Source organism: Neopsephotus bourkii, unplaced genomic scaffold (assembly GCF_033783945.1).
Source record: "Neopsephotus bourkii isolate Nb327-2 ecotype Australia unplaced genomic scaffold, CSIRO-AGI_Nbou_v1 NB_1768, whole genome shotgun sequence".
Classification (NCBI taxonomy): domain Eukaryota; kingdom Metazoa; phylum Chordata; class Aves; order Psittaciformes; family Psittacidae; genus Neopsephotus; species Neopsephotus bourkii.
In genome coordinates, this window is record NW_026902242.1 from 10,724,447 (window position 1) to 10,746,039 (window position 21,593).

The 21,593-nt window shown below is 38.7% G+C and overlaps 2 protein-coding genes across 4 annotated transcripts in view; one reads left to right on the forward strand and one right to left on the reverse strand.

The window, feature by feature from the left end:
- Window positions 1-21,514, reverse strand: part of RPAP2 (RNA polymerase II associated protein 2) — a 37,444-nt gene extending 15,930 nt beyond the window's left edge. For 2 of the 3 annotated variants that reach the window (XM_061379327.1, XM_061379324.1), the window contains exons 1-11: window positions 21,403-21,513; window positions 20,238-20,283; window positions 19,128-19,242; window positions 18,330-18,428; window positions 17,218-17,283; window positions 15,926-16,014; window positions 13,653-13,688; window positions 11,893-12,808; window positions 11,504-11,598; window positions 9,907-9,987; window positions 2,804-2,872 (exon numbers count right to left, since the gene is read on the reverse strand). In XM_061379327.1, coding sequence (XP_061235311.1) covers window positions 2,804-2,872; window positions 9,907-9,987; window positions 11,504-11,598; window positions 11,893-12,808; window positions 13,653-13,688; window positions 15,926-16,014; window positions 17,218-17,283; window positions 18,330-18,428; window positions 19,128-19,242; window positions 20,238-20,283; window positions 21,403-21,463 — 1,673 coding nt within the window. In that variant the 5' untranslated portion in view covers window positions 21,464-21,513. Of the gene's footprint in view, window positions 1-1,059; window positions 1,769-2,803; window positions 2,873-9,906; window positions 9,988-11,503; window positions 11,599-11,892; window positions 12,809-13,652; window positions 13,689-15,925; window positions 16,015-17,217; window positions 17,284-18,329; window positions 18,429-19,127; window positions 19,243-20,237; window positions 20,284-21,402 lie in introns of those variants that run through there. The other variant, XM_061379325.1, reaches the window with a different exon arrangement.
- GFI1 (growth factor independent 1 transcriptional repressor) overlaps window positions 1-21,593 on the forward strand; it is a 108,002-nt gene that overhangs the window by 54,531 nt on the left and 31,878 nt on the right. The window lies entirely within an intron of this gene.

The following is a 21,593-nucleotide window of genomic DNA, read 5'->3' on the forward strand; positions in this document are numbered from 1 at the left end:
TAGCAGTAAAATGTTCATCCTGTGTCTCAGATGAGGTCAAGGCCTATGAATACACATTCTGAAAATGTTCTCCTCTTTCAGTAACAGAAGCTAGTAAAGAGCCATCTCCAACTCAGGCCCCATACAATTCTGCCATTTAAACAACTTTACACGTGCTGCAACAGGCAGTAAAGAGTCACAGAATCATTTAGGTTAAAAAGGACCTTTGAGTCCCACTGTTAATCTAGCACTGTCAAGGCCACCAATAAACCATATCCCTAAGTGCTACACCTACACATCTTTTAAATCCCTCCAGGAATGGTGACTCCATCACTTGCCTGGGCAGCCTGTTCACTGCTCAATAGTCTTAGTTAAGGAATTTTTCCCAAGATCTGATCTAAACCTCCCCAGTGCAAACAGATGCGGTTTCCTCCTGTCCTACAGCTTGTTACTTGTAGCAATCTGGGTACCAGTCTTCTCAGCCAACCTCCTTTCAGGCGGTCCAATAAGGTCTCCTTTAGCAGCCTCTCCTCCAGGCTAAATATCCCTACTTCCCTCAGCCATTCCTCTTCAGACTTGTGCTCCAGACCCTTCACCAGCTTTGTTGCCCTTCTCTGAACACACTCCAGCACCTCAAAATTTACATGAAATTACCCATAAGGAAATAAGCAGCATAGTGCACACACTCTCAGTATAGCTAAGGGGAAGCCAGAGAAAACTTTAACAGAATATAATTCTTTTTATGAACAACATTAGTAAGATATGACAGGTTTGTTGGCAGACTACAGGAGATAAGGGCCACAGTCTGAGGACCTGTCTGCAAAGGGTTGCCCAGATCCTCAGTAGCCTTTCCCTGCACACTTCTAACTTCCACTAAATATTCAAGTTTGATTAGAATTCCCAAGTAGTTACATGCTCTGTTTTAATCTTTCCAGAAATGATGCAATACTCATCATCTTCTTAGAGCAATCTTAACACTCACTCTTACCCCACCTACATTCTTGCACATCCTTTCTTAAGAAGTGGCTGAGAGTTGTTCAAAATCTCAAGTTCATGAGCTTTCCCGGACCTTACAAAAGCTGAAGTCAACAGGAGTTTTATTGATGATTTCACTAGAACGACAACAAAATCTACTCTATTTTAGGATCAAATACAATCCACTTGTTTAGGGTTGGGCCCTTGAGAGTAATCAGTGTAAGCCGAGAACCATGACCGCCTGCTACTTGTAGAACATTTTAAAGCAATTGTAAAGCAGTCATTAGGTATGTAAACATTTAGAGCTCATCATTTGCAGAGACACCAGCAAGATATTTCAACTTCTGACCAAAAGAGTCACCATTTCCTTAACTGTACAGAGACTACTTGAAAAATTCATAAGATCTGTTTCACAAATTACCAATTCAACCATAAGAATATATGGTAAAAATGACAAAAGATTTGTTCTTATAGTTGATAAAAAATTCATGCCAAGGCATTCAAGTAAAGTTACTTTCTGTGTTCTGATTTAATGAATCATTTGAGCGGTATCCGGCTGGGTGACACAGATGTAAGGCTCGCTGAAGCCTGCTCTAATGCCTGCTGGTATAGTCTTCCTTGGGACAGTAAAGCCAGAACAATGTGTCAGACTGAAGTAATATCAAGGAAAGTAAGTGCAGTACTGGGGATGCTATGAGGTTGGCCCACAACTCTTCTTGACCTGTGAATGTCTGTAGAGTATGTCTCTGTCCTACAGGCTCCAGTGACCCACAAAGCCCAAAAGCAGCAGCAGCAGTGTGGTAATAACCAGCCTCTGAATAAAGATTTTTGCAATCTTGTAATTCAAGCTGAAAGACATACAAAGATTGCTTGATGGTTTAACCCTACTGAAAGCCAGGGCCTGACACTGTGTGAAACCACCAGTGATTGCTTAAAAGGTGAACTCATGTTAAATGTTTAAAATGGATTTGTGAGAAAACTGTCTGGTTTATACCAGTTTATATCTTTAACTTCAGAAAAGTGAATGAATTTGGAAAATATAAATTAAGGAAGTTACTTAATGCATATAACTATAGCTTTTATATATCATATCTCTATATAGACATTGACTGAAAGACACTATAATAAAATCAGACTTCCTGTTAGGAAAACCCTTGGAAAGAATTTATTTCTACAGTAACAGAATAAAGCTAAGGAGGACTATAGGCACTGTAGTATCATAATCTTAAGCAATAAAGCTAATCCTTACAGAAATAAAACACTGGGTCCCCATATTCCTTTCAGATATTTGGGAGTTGTTAAAAAAAACAAACAACAAACTTTCCTCTCTAAGTTTGCTAAAATATTCAAACAAACATACGCAGAAGCAAAAATGGAAATAGTATTTCCATATTATGGAAATAATTTGCCTTTAATTTGTGAAAGTAAAATCTTTTAAGAAATTAAGTAAAATGAGAAACTAAAAGCGTAACAGTTATGCCAACTCCAAGTAATACAATACAATCCAAATAATACATGTCAGTTTGTCCTACTGTAACAGAGAAGAATATCTGTCAGCAGCAAATGGGAGAGTGAAGAACACTCCTTCACCCCACCAGAACCTCTTTAAAAACCACTAAAGCTTAACTGTTTTTTAACATGACACTAAGTTTGTTCAGTGTTAAGGTGCTGTTGCAAGTGGGACAAACCTAGTTTGTCAAGAGAAAATACAGTTCATTTACATGAAAAAACATTTCTGTTGATTCCCCACTTAAAGGAAAGTTTCCCTCCTTTTATCTGAAACTTACATCTTGTCTTGATAGCCTAAAGCAGCTACATATGAGAATGTTTGACATTAAATGGTACTTACACAGATAACAAAACAATAGCAATTAGAGTCCATTCAGGCATTTTGTGAATAATGTTTCTGTTTGTTAACCTGAAAAATAATAAGAAAATAAAAAATATCAGAACATTTCAAAGTGAAAATAAGCAGAATTGTAACTGCTGAATTTTGATTTAAGTCTACCATTAAAAGACTTAATACACCTAGTTATGATGTACCATTTACAGCTGTAGATGAGCAATTCACAACTTTCAAGCTTCTCTCTCTCTCTCTCACCTTATCCTGTAACAGAGGAACTGCAGAATCCCCAATATGTCTCTTTTTTTGATATAAAAGAGGGATGGGGAAAACTGAACAGAAGCTAATTCTTTAAATTAGCTCACAAATAGTCCTGGCTGCTGTGAGGACTCCCCTCTCACTCATACCCACTGGGAAGTTATCAGGCCCTGCACATGTGCTTATGAAAATATGAGCCTTCTTACACCCTTAGCTTCCCCTGTTGGCTCCAGATCCAGATTTGCTGTACAAGCTAATATGGATTTTGTATGATACTGGAGAAAATCCTCTGATGATACTTGATTTAAAAATGGAAAACCAGAATTACAACTACAGAATGGGAGCCAGTGCAGATATAAGAGCAAGAAAAGTAGGTTTGAATAAAGAACCACATGGGTGCTCAACAAAATCACTGCTGCGTTTTATACCTGCTGACCCATTTGGCTGAACTTTGTAGTAAAACAGATCTTTAAGTCAAATGTTAATGTGACTTAAAACAATTCATGTGTGAGTTGCTATCGCTGAATTTAGGCATGACTTGCAGTGCTCAAGACAAGCAATTCCATGGCAGTCACAGCTAAAAGTGAAGCTATGGCTATGTGGGCACTCAAAAAGGGCAGCTGCATTCATTTTGTTCAGACACATGGCACCATCCAACAGAAGTATCGAGGGGCAAGTGCCTCCCTGTGTTTACTTCCTTCTTGCTCTAGGCTTCTCTTCTATACAGCCTTGTGTAAATTCAGATCACGAGTGAAGCTGCCCTGTCATCGATAACACACCTACAGGCACTGGTGAATGTGGAAGGCTGCTTAAAAGTTAAAAACATGGCAACAAATTCACATCCAAGTTTTTTTTTTTTACATTTTTCATTTCTTTGGGCAAGTATCTAGTTACCAAAAAGGTGTTAAAAAGTGGGAAAAGAAAAGCATTTGTACTTCCCATTGCTGAAATTCACATTCTGTTAATAAATTCCCCCCAATTATATTTAAAATGGTCATTAAAAATGCATTCATGATTAAGAAGCTTGATAGGATCATTCTGCATTTCCCCATTTTGTAATATTAAAAATTAACAAAACTAATTTTTGTTAAGGACAGAATCATAGAATCATTTAGGTTGGAAAAGACTTTAAGATCATCAAGTCTAAAGATAGGAATGATCAAAGTGGTATTACAGTAGTTTTCCTCTCAACTCTCCAAGTTTTCCAACCAAAATAAGGCTTTGAAGCAATGATTACTCAAGCAGCATCTCAAGAGCTTGAGTTCTGTTGAATAATGAAAAGACCTGTTTTGTACTTCATGTACAGAAATTGTCAAAGATAACAAAAATAACCTGTATTTGCTGAATCTTTTGGCTCTAGTTTGATGTGACAAGATTCATGTTTACCAATTACTGTCTGAAATAGCCTAATGGCATTAGCTGGTAACAAAGCTTCCACCTGGTAAACTGTACCATTTCGAGCTATGGAACAAGAGACAAAACAAAGGCTGAATATTTCGACTCAGTACTGATGACAGTGATAAACACTACCAAGAAATGCCTGATGGAATCATCTTGACAGGCAATTCAAACGTAACATTCCAGTTATTCTGCTATGGTAAGACACAATGGAAAAGACAGCTCTGAGTCATCTGGGAGAACTCTGTCAAATAGAGAAAGCAGCTTTATTTCAGTGCTCTACAAGGAGTTATTATTGATTAGAGGACAGGAAGGTGTCATCCTTGTACACAACCTGAGAGGTGCAGCTATTTGTGTCAATTAACTCTTATTCAATGTTAGTATTGATTGGCAAGGTCTGAACACTAGTTACTGCCATCAATATGCTGTTTATGAAGGAGGTAGTCAAAAGACACAGATAACCATCAGGATATGGCAGTATGGATCTGCTGATGTATTACTGTCACTGGGCTGGATGAACAGATAGGCTTCCAGAAGGAGTAACCTTTCAGTACAACACCTGCCCTAAAACACTTGTGCACATTTCAGGCTGATCAGACTAAAGCTAGCAACCTACAGGTGTGAAGCCTGAAATAAAAAGGAGCAGTGGAAGGGCAGTCACTTTCAAAAACAAGCTGTGTGTCAACACCAAGGCCTCTGAAGAGCAAAGCTTTCAGAAAACATGGAAGTGCAAGTCCTCTGGAAAAACGGTTCATTAGTTCTTTGTCTTGCCTCCAGGAAAAATGGTTACTTCAGAACAATCCATGAAGGAGAGGTCACTAGATTTCTCTCATAAACATACAATGTGGAAATGTTAAAACTGTACAAAACTTTGTGTACATGACTGAAGTATTGCAGTGAAATGTTTTCTGTTAAAGAGTTTGGCTAAATTCTCCCTCACGTACTCAAAGAAAGGAAACAATATGCAACCCTTCAAAACAGCATCTCTACTTTCTTGGCCTCTGTAGGGCAGGACAGGTAAACCACAGAAGCTGGATAATCCCATAGCTGTGTGGATCTCTTAATTGCTAGTTTGTGGGTGTTGTGGTTCACCCTCATAAAATGCATAAAAAAAATTCATCCCAAATGACCTTCCAATAACTGACTAGTGCCCAGTCTGCAAAGTGAACTCTGAAACAGAAGAGTATCAGTAATTATAGGAATACAGAGGTGCCCAAAGTTAAAGTAACCAGCAAATAGAAAAAGTAAACCCAAAATAGAATCATAGAATGCCAGGTTGGAAGGGACCTCCAGGATCATTTGGTCCAACCTTTCTTAGCAAACCACAGTATTATAGAATGGTTTGGGTTGGAAAGGACCTTATCATCTAGTTTCAATCCTCCTGTCATAGGCAGGGATGCCTCACACAAAACCATGTTGCTCAAGGCTCTGTCCAATCTGGAACTGATCTAGATTAGATGGCCCAGCACCCTGTCCAGCCAAAAAATGTCAGAAAAAGAGCATACACAATCGGTTCTAATTCTTTTCCTTTAGTTGTCTTCCTACTTAACTGCTGTCAGATGCCAGTTCTGCTAGCAGAACTCCATTAGCAAAGAATGACCTGATTTGTAAACAGTGCCTGCTGTGGCAGCAGATTTAAGCACATCCCTAAGTGCCTTGTGCAAGAATGTGGACAGAGACCACAAGAAACTTGAAATAATGAGAAAGAAACTCAGCAATGCAGGAGCTCACCACCCTTTCCTCAGCAGAATTACATTTCCTGGGATTGCTAGGAAATAATAACAGGATAACAGGAACACTGTCCAATGGGGAATATGAGATAAGACACCAGGATTATTATGCTAAATAGTTACCACTGAACAGTAGTACCATCAGGTAGTATGAACAAGATGCAAGAAAATGTAACTGGTTAACATAAAATAATATTTTAAAAGTGTATTTTTCTCTATACCTATTTATAAATTATAGTCTTGAGTGTTATTTCCTTTTCTAAAAGTTTATCCTCACAACAGAATATACTTGCCATCTATGAATCTATGATTAACAAGTTGCTATGAATTTGACTAATAGCTAGCACCAATGAGTTACTGGTGCTTAATGTACGTGTGCTGATAACCCATCCATGCTTGCCCTCTTTCAGTTTTGCCCAGCATGTCTGTGTTCTTATGCTCAGTGAAAAACACATGTCCCAGGTGGAAATTTCTTTCTTTCATTTTACAGTTGATGTTTGTTGCAAAGTGAAGTCATCAGCATCTTTGTAAATGAAGCAGCCTTTTTGTTCAGGCAGCCAGATCCCCAGGTGTAAGCATATTTAACTTCAGTTCAAGAATGTGACCTGTTAGTTTGGCTGTTTGCCTGTTCTGCAAGGCAGCAAGCTGTCTCCATGCGATTAGGACATAAAGCTGTGACTTTGGAACCTCAGCTACCTAGAATTTTTCCACAACTTGCACTAAGATGAACAAAATTATTTAACCCAGGTCAGGAAAGGCAAATACTAAAACATATGTTGTTTTTCTTTAGGCTTCAACTAGACCAGCTTAACCATAAACCCCAGCTTCTCTACCCCCTTATTTACATACTGTAGTATCATTTAGTTTGGTAACAGCCAACAAAAATGTGCTACTATTATAACTTCATGCTCCCTTTAAGAGAGGGCCATTTACCTGAGAAAAGGTCATTAGAAAAGGACTGGAAACCCAGAACCTAAAACTCCACTCAACACAATTAATAGTTAAAAACCTATTAATCAGTGCGTATACTAGATAACATACATTCATGATGCACATTTAAAAGCTAACAGATTGTCTTGGAAACAAGGTAAGACAAATCTTTAACAAAAATTCTTGAACATCTTTAAGAAAGAGCTATCATATTCATTGATAAGAGTTCAATGTCAGTGATAAGCTCCAGAAAAGGAACTAAAAAGACTTGCAATCATAAGACACAGATGACACTGTTTTCAATATGAAATATTATGTTTCAAAATCAACAACCACACATAACAATAATTTCTACATAAATAGATGATTTTCTTGTGATCTTTTAACAAAGAGCCCTTACTCACTCAGGAGAATTATCTGACATCTCAGTTTTCGTAACAAAAGCTTACAGGCACTGAGGGACTTTGGTTGGGAAGAGCTCTAACCATTCTAAAATGTCTCTTGAGATGCCTCTAGTGCGTTTCCCAGAAGTAGTGATTGAATAAAATGCTACCCAAAGGAGGCTGACCTGCAAGCGTTCCTTTAAAAACCAATGGAGCTGAAAATCGTTGTTGCTTAGTTCACCACCTGCTCTTTTACCCTTCTTCAGCTAAGCTCTACTACAGCCATGTGTTTTATCTCCTGCCCTCTTTGGCAAGTTCTTCAGCCTGAAATATCTCCAGTAAAAAAGCGCAGAAGAGCAATAGCATTCATCAGTACTCCCTTCGCAGCCATTAAGCATTTTACCCACATTAATGAAGAAAGCAGCATTTAAGTTTCTATGCCCTGCAAACATAAACCCTGTTTAACATTTATCCCAGGCCCCCTGCCAAAGCATTCAACCTAAAAATCAGAGAGACTACTCACACTAGGTAAATTTAAACCTATCTACAGAACTAAAGATTCAAACCTATGCCTTCATCTTAATATCCATGAGCCAGCTTGTTTGTCAGACCCTTCCATATCAGAAATGCAAGAAGGAGAAAGAGCCCAAAGGCTTTTGTTATTTTCCTATTTCCTGTATTTTTGTTTTGCTTTACTATCAGTGACTATAAAGCTCCATTTGTTTTGAGAGAGAGATGTATAAAGGCACTACAAATTCTTGTGTAGTGCCCACAGTTGATTGAACTGTTCCCTTCCCAAAATGCTGAATTACCATTCAATTTATATGGAATCTTCACCGTAAGAGAGCCCCAAGAACTTGCTACCATTACCTTCAACTTACTTCCTAACAGAAAAGACTTCAACTCACAAAGTGGTATCTTGGGGATCAGAAATAAATCAGGGAAGACTTTTAAAATAAAATAAATTATTGGTACATGAGCCAGGAATTAGGGTCAAAGCCCAATTTACCTAGATCTCATTCAATGCTGTAAATCCACAAATGTATATAAATATATTTAAGTTTTTTAAAGTCCATTTTGGCTCTGAGGCTCTTTTGCTATAAGCCACTTTTAAAACATCATATTCAGGCCACATTGTCTTTGCATAGCAAAAATGATTTAATATAGAGGTTCTGGTTTTGAGAACCTCCAGGAATTGCTACATACTAAATCATAAAAAAGTAGACTGAGAGAGACCAAATGCAGTTTTTCCAGTTTCAATCCATAAGCTAAAGTGACTGTTAAGCATTTAGACAGCAGAGCAACTAAACTATTTGAAGTTACCAAGATCCTATTCAAATAGTAGTGATACATATTTATATACACACAGTATATACACGCTGCTCTAATATAACCCAAAATATCTTTCCTGATTTCAATGCTGTTGGTAAAATAAAATGTTAATCACATCTTAAAAGACTTCAACTACAGAGTCAAATTCAAACACTAACAAGTCTTTTAGGGATCATGCAGAGAGCCACCAGAAAGGAAAATAATATCTTCCATAGCAAGGAATTGCACATTTAGATACGTGTTTTAGTGGTGTCCTACCAGATGTCAGATAAATCATAAGGAATCAGGTAGAGATGGGTTTCTATGCACCAAAACAAAAACCACGTGAATGAGTTTTGGATAACTTACATGCAAACCTCTTGGGGATTTAGGGGGAAATTTTCAAGAGTGACAATGTACATAGGGTTAGCAACTGTTGTTTCTCCTCTTCCTGACAATACTTCAAGATGCAGGATGTAATCTAGGTCCAAGTTATGAGATCTATGTCCTAAACAAAACCTAGAATTGCTCAGAGAAGTTACCACCATGCTGTTTTCCCTCCCTCTTTATACCAGTGTTCCCAAATACTGCCTTCACTGCTTCTGACTGAACCAGAAACTTCAGCTGTGGTATTAAAGTGTCCACTAGATCTACTTCCCCTTGAGATCAGGAAGGGGACAGGCCAAACCGGACCTTATTCCTGGCTCTAGAAGTTAGTGGTAACAATTACGAATTACAGTAAAACCATTTAGCCCAGCTGTAGGTAGCCAGAGCAAAAGAAAGTGACAGATCTCAGAAACTCACACTTAATAGGAGGTGACGAGGTAGCAGAACTTTTAAAAGACTCACCACCATCCTCCAGAGACCACTGGCCTAGTTTTTAGAAACCTACAAATACTCCTGGTGACCTAGCCACTGTCAGGAGCAGGGAAAGGCTTGACTTGTAAGTCCACAGGGAACGTGACATTAACTACATGAACACACAGCTAGGAAAGGGCAAATCTGAAATGGGGCCCTCTCAGTGTCTAAATCACAAACATTCAACAGCATGTTTAATTAATCAAGCAAAAAGAATCTCCAAATAAAGACCAATACTCACCGGAAAGTTTTGACAAGATTTTTTAGCTCTGTGTAAACATCACCTGGAGTAATCTGAAGAGGGCCCAAAACTGTAGGCAGTCTAGAAGGCAAAAGACACCAGTCAATATACACTTTCCTCTTTCTTATTTCTTCTCAAGGAGGCCTTCCATCAAAGCTCAACAAAGTTAATTAGAGATGGACTTTTGTGCAGCAGATGAGGCCAGTGATTTACATTTCAGATTCCTCTGAGTGGTGTTTGGGCAATACCTTCACCTTATAGTAGCTTGTTTTTAAAAATAAGTATTTCTAGTTCAGTGTGAACATGAAGAACAACTAAACATACTTTCACATGTATACTCTTATTAACTTCATGTTTCTGTTCTGACAAGACATCCTTAGCAAAAAAATCAAAGTGTCTGCGTTACAAGGATTAGACAAAGTGTCATGAATGTTTCAAATATTCACATTTACTTGGTTTAAAAATGACAAAAGGAAACTGCATGTCTAAATGAGGTTTGCACAGAGAATATATCCGCTAACTGCAGGCTCACATGGCTGCAACAAGAATAACATTCCACTGGAAGCCTGACAGTTGAAATCAAGATAATAGTAAGGTCATCAGAACATTTAAGAAGAAAGAAGACTACAGACTGCCTCCCTGTTTGACTGTGTAAAACTGATACAGCACACAATGAACCACACGTGCTGTTTAACTAGCTGTTAGTATTCCCAAATGCTGGAAATAACATGTGTTGGTTTTCAAATTCAGGATTAAACTTTTGCCTCTATTTACTTGTTTAACAGTTACTATCCTCTTGCATTTGAATATCCAGTTATTTACATTTATACGCATGTGATGCATCAATACTGCTGAAGAATCAAGACTTCAATTCACCGTTCTATCACTGCCTGTTTTACAAAAACTGAACACAGGGCTCTTGGGATGCTGGACAAGCTCATATTCCCATTCACCTCATCTCAACACACCAACAAATCATGCTTTATCACAATGAAGATTGTCTCTATGACTACAGTGTGACAGGACTACTGCATGGCATGATATTTAAAGCAACCAACTAAAGAAGCGGACAGTCATGAATAAAACCTTCAAAGATGAAAAAACTCAGTCTGTTTTTCTTATCCTCTATTCATCAAGTACCAGACTTTTAACAGAAATTTTGCTAGAGGCTAAAAATGACTGACAAACTTAGGGAAAATCTTGAAGACGCTGAGAAACTGCTTTACTAGTCCTGTGACACTGACAGAAAGGTCAGAGAGAGCCACCTTACCTGAAGCATAATTTGATTCCATGTCTGTGGCTCATCCACACTTTTAGCAGGTAGAGAAACAGAATGAAGTGTTTTAGGAAAATCTGGTTTGACTGCTAACACAAACTACAACCACAGAAAAGCCAAACGCCTGTAACAACTGACCTTTGCAACTGTACCACAGATGACTGTCTCAGAAATAAGTTCTTTAGGGCAGTAACAAGTTTAAGTTATAGCTAAGACCACCTAGAAAAAGCCAGAATGCCCTTGCATAGTGTCTGTTATGTAAAATGATGCTGAATGAGCAGCAACTTCAGCTTGACACCCACCAAAGGAAAGGATACTTACGCTTTTCTCAGTTTTTCAAGGACGATTCTCTTTCTAATCTGCATTTGTGCATTTGAATCAACAAGTGGGAAGGTGAGATCTTCCTGCTGATCATCCTGTACCAGACAAAAAACTTCAACAGCTATAACATAGTATTTCAAAGTCAATGCATCAAAATAGTCACAGTTTAACAATAAATGCTTAAACATAAGAAAACTCTTATCCCCAAATAGCAAAAAAAACCAACCCAAACACAGAAAAACAACACAAAAACTTACTGGACAGAAGCTTGCTTAATCTGACCCAACATACAGTGTGCTAACCTGCTTTTCCCCTTCCCTATGCTAGATACTTACTCACTTACGATGACAGAAACAAACTGCCTCAACACTATTCCACTGGACACTTACTTCATCTTTGCTTGAATGTTCCTCTGCTTGTGCACTTGTCTCTGCCTCTTCAGCCAAGATGCACTTTCCTTTATAGAACTCTTTTACTCGGAGTTGTAGGAACTCTGTTTCTTCTTTTAACTTTTCGTAACTAGGCACCGGCTTAACTATTCCACCTGGGCCTGTGAAAGGTAACGAATAGTTCAAACTGTTTTCAGACTCCCCTACAGCACCAGCACTAAGATCATCAGCTGTATCTAAGTCATCCTCATCAAGTTCTTCATTCTCCTGGTTGGCAGATGCTATGCTCTCTGAAGAGCATAAAGAACTGTAGTTTGGGCCATAGAGAAATTTTAAAGTTTCCTCAGTTCTCCATTCTGTAAGTGTTTGCTTAAGCACTTGTAATAAACTGCCCTTGGAATTAACTGGATGCCTCTGGTCTGATGTTCTATGCTCCTTTGACTTAGCTAGTGCTCTTTTAAGATGTTCTGCCCCTCTTTTGCTCACACCTAGATAAACTATCTGTGAACCACGGGTATTTTCACAGTTTTCTGAAGCACTTGGTTTCCCTGGGGTAGCACATGTTGAAGGTGTTCCATTATGACCAGAGCAAGCACACTTTTCTTCTTGAGCATCTAATTTACAATTAGATAGCTGTTCAGTGGCTTCTGCCACATCTGAGTTTTCAGTTTTAGGGCTGGAATATATGTTCTGAGTGGACTTCTTTTTGAGGATGCTGTTTCTGTGCAATTGCTGTGCAATACTGGCTGAACTTGACTGACTTCCTGGTAGGACAGAAGAAACAAATTCTTGTTCGGTATCACTACTGCTGTCACTGGCTTTGTCTTGAGAAGCAGATTCACATGGATTATGATTTTCGATGTCGGATGCTTTAATTATCTCATCACATATTTTCACTTCTTCTCCAGACTCTCCACTGTAACAGAAAACACAAGCCATCAATGAAATAAGAAAGGGTATTACCTGCTTTTCATTCTTGTATTGATAAATAAAGCGTTTTTCTCTTATAGCAGAATGGAAGCTTTAACAATCATAGCTGCTCTTCTAAAAGCCGTCTGGAACTCAAGACTTGTGATGTTCTGCAATCAAGATGACAAATATAGACACCATTTAGATAAGCAAGTTCTCAGTTGCTTATTGGCAGTTAGAAAAGAAATAGTAAACAAGGTGTTACTGAAGACAACAATGTATGACTTAGCACGAAGAATACCGCAATTCTAAAATGAAGATGGGTGCTTTAACATGTATAGGAATACACCACCCTAAAATCAGGGGGAGAAGCAGAGCTGGTTTCAGCATATGTAAGTTTGCCACCTAATGGCCATGTGTTGCAAAAGAAAGCAAACAAAAAAAATAAATCACAATACACAGCAAGGTACAGAGAGATGACAGAGTAGCATGATTTCATTTTAGCAATATGGATGTTTTAGATTAAGAAGCACAGAAGCTTTCATCACATATAATTGGTACCATTTTCTTTATAAAGAATAGATGGTATAAAATATGCAAAGTACAAACAGTGGATTTGTTTCAGATTTCAACAGGCTCAAGACAAAGAGGCCAAGAGCAGCTGTACACTAAATCATACAGATCAAATATGCTGGCTTAGAATCACAAAGGAAAAAACCCCACCACTGTGTAGGTTCTAATAAGGTCTTTTGTATAACACAGGAAATCAAAGATTCCCCTTTCACCTGATTTGATGCTAATATTTCTAACTAGAAGTGCCTATAACAGAAAAAAAATATTGTTCAGTGTACCTCTGTCCATTCTTCAGCAGCTCTATGTCTGGTGGTCTGCAAAAAGAAGACACAGAATGAAGATTTTCCTGTTAAATTAATGCTCTTTAAGTAACCATTAATACATGGGATACATAGTTGAAGTTGGAAGGGATATCCAAGGACCTTCTAACCCAATACCCTCTGTTCAAATCAGGGTTAGTGAGAGCAGGTTTATACATAACTGTTCACAGAGCACGACATGTGCCTGCAACATGATGCTGTTACATTAAACAACATTTAATAGAACCAGCAAGTCACACAAATGTTGGTCAGGAAGGTCCTCTGGAAGTCTCTAGTCTGACCTCTGCAATTGTCACCAGCACTAGATCAGGTCATCCATAAATTCATGAAGTTTAAATTTTGAAAACCTCCAAAGATGAAGATTTCAAAACACTGCTGAGTACCCTGTTTCATTCCACCATAACCTTGGTGCAGTTTTTCCCCCCAGTGTCCAACCTGTACCATTCATGCAATAATTTGTGGCTATCACCCCTTGCTAAGTTTTCTGCCACCAACCAAGCAAAATTTGGCTCTAATCTTTGCAACTTCAAGTAGTTGTAGACTGCTTTCAGATCACCATTTGGTCTCTTCAACAAAGTAAACATGCCAGGATCTTCATAGGTCACAAAGTTTCTATAGTAAAAGCAATCCTGAGATATTTACAGAAAACCACGCCCAATTAATGTAAAAAATATATGAATATTCAGGGTATCTTTATTTATTTAAAAGTTTACTTTGTAAAAATTAGGCTCTCAAATTACCCTGCCTTAAGAAAATAGAGTTCAAAGGTTTCCAGAAACTCTAAGAAACATTACTAAACCAATACTGATGGGTTTCTTTCCAAAGCTCTACTTGCAGTTAATCTGCTTCAACTCAGTTATGAGGTAGCATGACAATGCTGTTCATTTCATACAATGCTAAAAGTCAAAATCCTCACCTGCTTGTCCTACAAATGAAAGAAAGCCTTTTAAGCATGCACTAAATGCAAGTCAATGCACTAACACGTCTCAGACAGTATATAAAAACCCCCATAGGCTTAAAAAGATGAAAGCTCCACAACTCATACGAATGAACTAACTTTGGAAACTAAAGGTGATAACATGAAATGCTTTAAGTTATTATATGTAACTCTTCTTCAGAGTCTGAAGTGGAGTTTCCAGTCTTTTCTGTCAAAAGAGTTTCAGGTATCCTAATGTGTAAATGTGTATCTGTGTGTGCACATGTCTGACTGTGCAAACAGACATACCTAGCCATGAGCTATCTGGGCTTTTGTTTGTTGTTTGGAAAAATCTCCCTCCCCACAGCATAATTAACTATGTCAGGCATATCAGAACTATAGACTTTCAACATCAAGAATAAAAGGAGATTTTAGAAATACTTTCTTTAAAGACAGAACAACAAAAGCACAAAAATACTGGTAAACTCACCTAAACATTCAATTAAGAGGCTAGTTTTACCTACTAAAATCTCTCAGATCCCATAAGGCTGCTCTAAACCAATTCTCTCACTGACCAGATACTGATTCAGATGACTGATCCGAACTGCAAAAACAAACTCAAACATATAATTTCAGCTAGCTTCTTTTGTTGAAAACCAGTAGACTATCAAAATTAGTGCCTTAGAGAACAAAAGTGGAATAAATTCAGCTCAACATTCTCTAGGCAAGTATCTATTGTTAAACAGTGACACCCATTGGCTCAAATCGTTATTTGCAAGCCTGTGTTTCCTAAGCTGGGAACATGGACTGCATCACCCTGTTCCAACATGTGTATTGAAGTTTCAACAGGAAATGGGCAATTTGAAGTTTAGACAGGATAAAGAACCTCTTCAAGTTATAGTCTGCTCTGAGGTGCAAGCATTCACACTCTAACCCTCAGACCAAAGACAACTGCTGTGTTAAAATTGGAAAATCTCTTGTAACAGGGTAAGGTGAATTCACACATTATATGGTTTGGCAAAATCCAGTTCCAGTAAGTACAATTTCAAGTTCAGGAATTGAATATTTATTATGAATAGTCTTCCCTCTAAACTAAACTAACATAAGTCATGTCTACTAAATAGTCACAAGTAGCACTGAGTCGTGTCACTTACTGTAATCGATATGGCAACAACACTTTAAAAATCAACACATGCTAAGCTGTTAACATCAGTTACCTCTAGTTCAGCCCCATCATTCTGATGCACTGCAGCTAAGCAATAAGCATTGCATAATATTCTCAAAAGGAGCAATGGATATACAACGTTATACTTACTTTTCTTCTTCTCTGATCCATACTGGACTTTGGGAAATCTGAGCTTCAAAATATTTGGATGCTTTATAGCAAAAGTTGCTGCAAAAGCACTGGAAATGAAAGAAAGCAACAAAACATTACTAAAGACAACTTCAGAATTCACAGAAAGGTAGAAAAGTAATTGTTGCTTTTTTTTTTTTTTTTATGCCTGTAAAACAAAGTATCAATTCACATTTCTTTTTAGGCCTCTGACCAGGCTTCATCTGAGAAACCAAACCTATCAAAAAGGCTCACCCCACTCCCCACAAGCCACTTTTAGCTTCTTATTTGTCCCCTGTTTTTCTGCTTTCTGTGCTTTTATTACATACTGAGAAGCGAAACAGTGTTGAAGTCTACATGACAATAATTAAAAAAGCACCCAAACCTGTTCAAAGAACAATTCCTAACCCAACAAGATGGTCATACAACATAAAAGTCACGCAATTAAATTCAGGTAGTTAATGGTGAAAATTCTGGTTAGGAACAGAACTTGGGTATTTTGCAGTACTCAGAAAAATACCTTAAGTATTGCAGCATCTTTGAAAAATAAACTTGCACATCAGGGAACAAGACAAAACATCCCATTTTTTTTGAGTCTTGCCTGGTAGCTTGAAAAATCAATTCCCACAGTTTTGTGTATCCCAGAGTTATAATCAGAGGAAAGGAATATGTACTAGTGACACAGAAGAAATTTCATCTGGAACAAGAAACATTTCTCCTACAATTCAGTGCCTCAGCACATATAGATGACTGAGTATCCTGTGAGCAGGCAAAGACTTTTAGGTAACCATGCACGGACATGCTTCAAGAAAGAAACAGACTTCATGAAGATGCAGGTTTTATGTTGAGAAGTTCTCAAAAAAGAACCCTAAAGGTAGTCACGCTAAGGAATGCACGTGATGGAACCTGTATCACACTATTGCAAACGAGCGAATGAGAAGGATGTCCACTTTGACCCTAATAAAGCTCATTGACTATAGTGGAGCAAAACAGAACACTCCTTCACAGATGTCTTTTCAGCTGCACCACATTCAAACCAAGTAAAAAATTCTATTTTATGTTTAAACTTAGAAAACGTGGAGTTTTCTCTTTCCAAAGAGAACATGCAGAAATTGAAATGAATGAAAACCTTCATATTCTAACAGTTCATGAAAATTATTTTCCCAAGAACCCCACTGGCTCAAAATCAAGCAACTACAACAATGCTGTTACAAAACAGCATTTCTGATGCTGAGAATATCAAATACATTTTAGAAGTAGACTTGTTTCCATACCTTTCTTTCCGTGATGTCATAAACTCTGTTTGTTTTTGTTGAAATTCTGTACTTCTGTTTCAGCACCTAAACCAAAAATGCTTTCATCAGCAAGACTGTTGTTTTAATCATGACATTACACAAAACTTCATTTCTAATTCATCTATCTTAATGTGTAAGAGGCTCTGTTTTAACTGAATTGCATACCACAACCACTTCTTCCTCCCAGTCCTTTTGATATTTTACCTTCTCAGATGTTAAGACTCTCAGAATCACAGAATTGTTATGGTTGGAATGGCAATTTATCTTTGATCATTTACACCTCACCATCAATAGAGGACAACTTCAGATCTACAAGAGAACTAGCACTGACCAATGGAGATGCTTTGTAGGAAATTTACTTGTGTAAGTGTTGAGCAATTACAGACAGGTCCTTCTTTAATCCATACCTATTTATACACATGTGAGACTACTATCAGAGACCCCCACCACTACCCACACAAACCTAGAAAGGAACTTAAAATTTAATGCAGTTTCCCAGTGAACTTATGTGGAGACATAAGAAGTCCAAAAGAGCAACGTTTTTCTCACTTGAGTAGTTTTTTTTCAGAGCATGAGGTGTACCACAACTGGTATTTCATCACAGGCTATCTAACTAGACTCTGACTTTTGCTTGAGCTCTGACTTACCAAATCTAAATAAGCATGATTACAATTCTGACACAGGAAACATTCATTTTTAGAGCAGATGTATATGCATTCACGCAGTAATATCCCTGTGTTGTATTATTTTTTCACTTCAATCTTTCTCACATATGTGGTCACACTGAAGGAACAAAATTAGAAAGTTTCTGCATGCACAAAGGATGGACACGGAGCCATACCTCATTCATCTTTATTACTGTCAAAGTAGATGCTGATTCTGTCATATACTAATGGTTGTCAACTGATCAAATGTTACCTGTTACTTCAAAAGGATTATACTGAAAAGGAATGATATGATACCTGGCCCATTACTTCACAGTATTTTAATCTATGTTTAATATTGTCAGTTGAAAATTAACAAGAAAATGCAAGAGAATAAAAACTGTGAAGAGATTCTTATGGTAGCAGCATTAAGAAAAAGCAACTTACATTTTCCAGTTTGTTGTGGCATACAGGATAACCACACAGTTTGATGATAGATCGTTCGTCAACAACGTCTTTATAGTGAGATGGGGTAATATATTTTCCCTAAAATGACAAGGGAACAGTTCAACAACAGATACTGGAAAATCTGCCACTTTTTGTACTCGAAACATCTTGTAAGCAAGTTAATATTTTTAACTTTGTAACAGTTACCTAGAAAGTTTAATAAGCAACACTTAGAACCTATACAGTAAAAACAGTAACAGGATAAACAGGGAAAGAAGACAGACATGGGTGCTTCTTACATATACAAGATCCTCATAATTTTGCCTCTAGTGTGGCACCTACTTCAGTAATTTTCCTCGATTTATATATGGCTTTTTACACCTATTTACAGCCTTAACAGAAGCAATCATCATACCATTCCAGCAAAACTGTGCTGCTTGATAAGATGTGGAGCATTACAGACACTGTCTGAATTCACAGATGATGTGATAATAGACCTCAATTTTTATACTTCATCTATCAGCCCAGAACCACAGAGGCATCAACAAAGGCTGCGGTAATAAAGTGAGGATTAATAAATGAACAGTCCTGCAAAACTAGGGCATGTTTTCACCACAGAGCCCTTGAAAATAAGGCAATCATCAGCAGCAGAACCTTAAAATAAGGCAATCATCATCAGAGCTGATGAGAGGGAATAAATGGTTCGTCTATTTTAAACTGCAGTAAATCATTCCAAGAACTTAAATAAGTAAATCTGAACATGAAAATACAAAACAGTATGAAACTTGCAACACCTACACAATTCAGAAGGAACTCTTCAGTAATGTTCTCTTCCAGGAGCTGTTCAACAATATTCAACGCCTTTTTTTCAAATTCAATCTTCTTTCTCACAGCAGCCTCCAGAGCTGCTTTCCTGTAGCAGAACAGACACAGAGGGCAGACTTCATAAACAAGTCTCCCATCATATCTTTATCTTTCTGAAATACAGTAGCTTACATTTTTCCGCATCACACCATGTTGGGCAAACAAGGCAAAAGTACAAAGTGATGCACAAGTAATTCTGGAGTAACCACAAAGGAATTTCCAATCCTGGTTTGCTTTATTTCCACCTGGTCAGGAAAAGCATTGACTCTTTTTGCACTACATTATTGCCATACAAGGTTACACAACTTTTCTTGCAGGAGAGGGAAACACGGGACTGGCTGCGCAGAGCCTGGGATGAACAACTTAGGGAGTGCTGCCAGGAGAACAGGAGCTGGATGAAACATAAAGAACAGGAAGAAAAAAGGAGTGGGACAAGACTATATGTGAGGGTACAAAGTAAAGGAAGGAATAAAATTAATAAATCCCACTTCAGTAGGTTTCCCGAGTGCTCCTGAGTCTTGTCACTATTGTGTTCCAGCAAATACTTAGAAAACAAGCATCTCTGCTCAATCTCCATTTGGCAGTGCTTTCCACAGAGGCTGTCAATGAACAGTCAATTCTGCTGCCTTAACCAACAGAGGTCTACACTGGAAGCCTACTTCTGTTACAGGACCAAGTGAATATTCAGGTAAATGTTCATGGCAAAAAGTGGGTTTTCCTCTGAAGTTTGGTTTTAAAGTGAATAAAGAAAAACAGCGGGTATACAGAGAAGTTAAGACGACAAAGAGCAAGCACTACAGACTAAGGAAATACAACTGTGTAGATTAAAGTCATAAACTTTAGCGTATTATCCAAGGTACGTATGTGCAAGCTGTTAGAAGTTACACAGCATCATTCCAAACAAGCCTGCAAGACGCTGATGCTGGCAATCGCCTGAAAGCCATAGTACTCTGAGAAAGCAAAAAACCATGTAAGGCAGAGAATGAGATTTCAAACTAGGGCAAACCAACATGAATACCACTAATTATCAGCTACAAATCATACCTTTGAGCAGCATCTTCATTCTTCAGAGCATCTAGATTCTTATTTTCTAGAAAACAAACATACAAGAATAGAAATACAGACGTGAGTGTACTTTTTTTAAAAGTGGAAAACCATGGAATCTGAAAAGTATTAAACCTCTAAACAGTAAGCATAATCATAATCATGAGAATTGCTTAGAAGCTTGCTTTTGTGGCCAAGAGTGACCTCAGTAAGCTAGTAATGATTCAGCAACCAGTTGAACATGCTTCTCATGAGGCCAGATAGGCCCAACTCACTTCATACTCTCATCATGTTCTGTACAGTCAGAAAGCTAAAGGAAAAGTAATTCTGACAGTAATTTTCTGCCAATCACACTCACTCTGGTTCTCCACTCACCTCTGCAAACTGCCCCAAGGCTCTGCCTGCCCTAACCTGCATACTGACATGGGGGACTAGGGCAGCGGTTCCCTTAAGACAAGGAACATAGTGAGGGAAAATAACCATACAATCATAGAATGGTTTACTTCAAAAGAGACCTTCCAAGCTCACCTATTTCAACCTCCCCTGCAACACGCAGGAACATCTTCTAGTAGACTAGGTTGCCCAGAACCACATCCAGGCTGCTCTTGAATGTCTTCAGGGATGGTGCATCCACCACCTCTCTGGCCCTCATTGTAAAACATTTCTTCCTCACATCCAGCCTAAATCTCCCCTCTTTCAGTTTAAAACCATCACTCCTCCTCCTATTGCAACAGGTGCTGCTAAAAAGCCTCCCCCGTCTTTATAGGCTCCTTTTAAAAACTGAAAGGCCGCAACTGGGTCTCCCCGAAGTCTCCAAGCAGAACAATCCCAAGTCTCTCAGCCTTTACTCACAGAAGTGCTCCAGCTCTCTAATGATTTTTGTGACCTTCTCCTGGCCCCCTCTCCAACAGGTCCACGTCTTTCCTGTCCTGGGGACCCCAGAGTTGGACGCAGTACTCCAGGTAGGGTACCAAACGGGCTGTTATCCTTGGAATACGCCGTTTTCCGACCGGCTGCACCTCCACCGGGCCCTAGGGGACAAAGCCCGACACCCTCGGCCCGCCGCCGAGCCCGCCCAGCCGCTCCCCCGGGTACAGCAAGTTGTTTGAGTCCCTAAGGGCAGAACCCAAAGCACCGGGAGGGGAAAAGCAAACCCAGAGCCTACCTTCACGCCGCCGGCTGACCTTCCCCTTCTTGCTGCACCTCGACCTCCTGGTCGCCATCATCGCGCCTACCCTCTCCCTCCTTCATTCCCGCCCTCTGACCTTTCACCCGGAGGCGGAGCCGCCATCGCGGCGCGGCGTGGGCCGGACGCAGCGAGAGGCGGTGGCGGAGCTGTGTGTGGAGTGGTAGGTG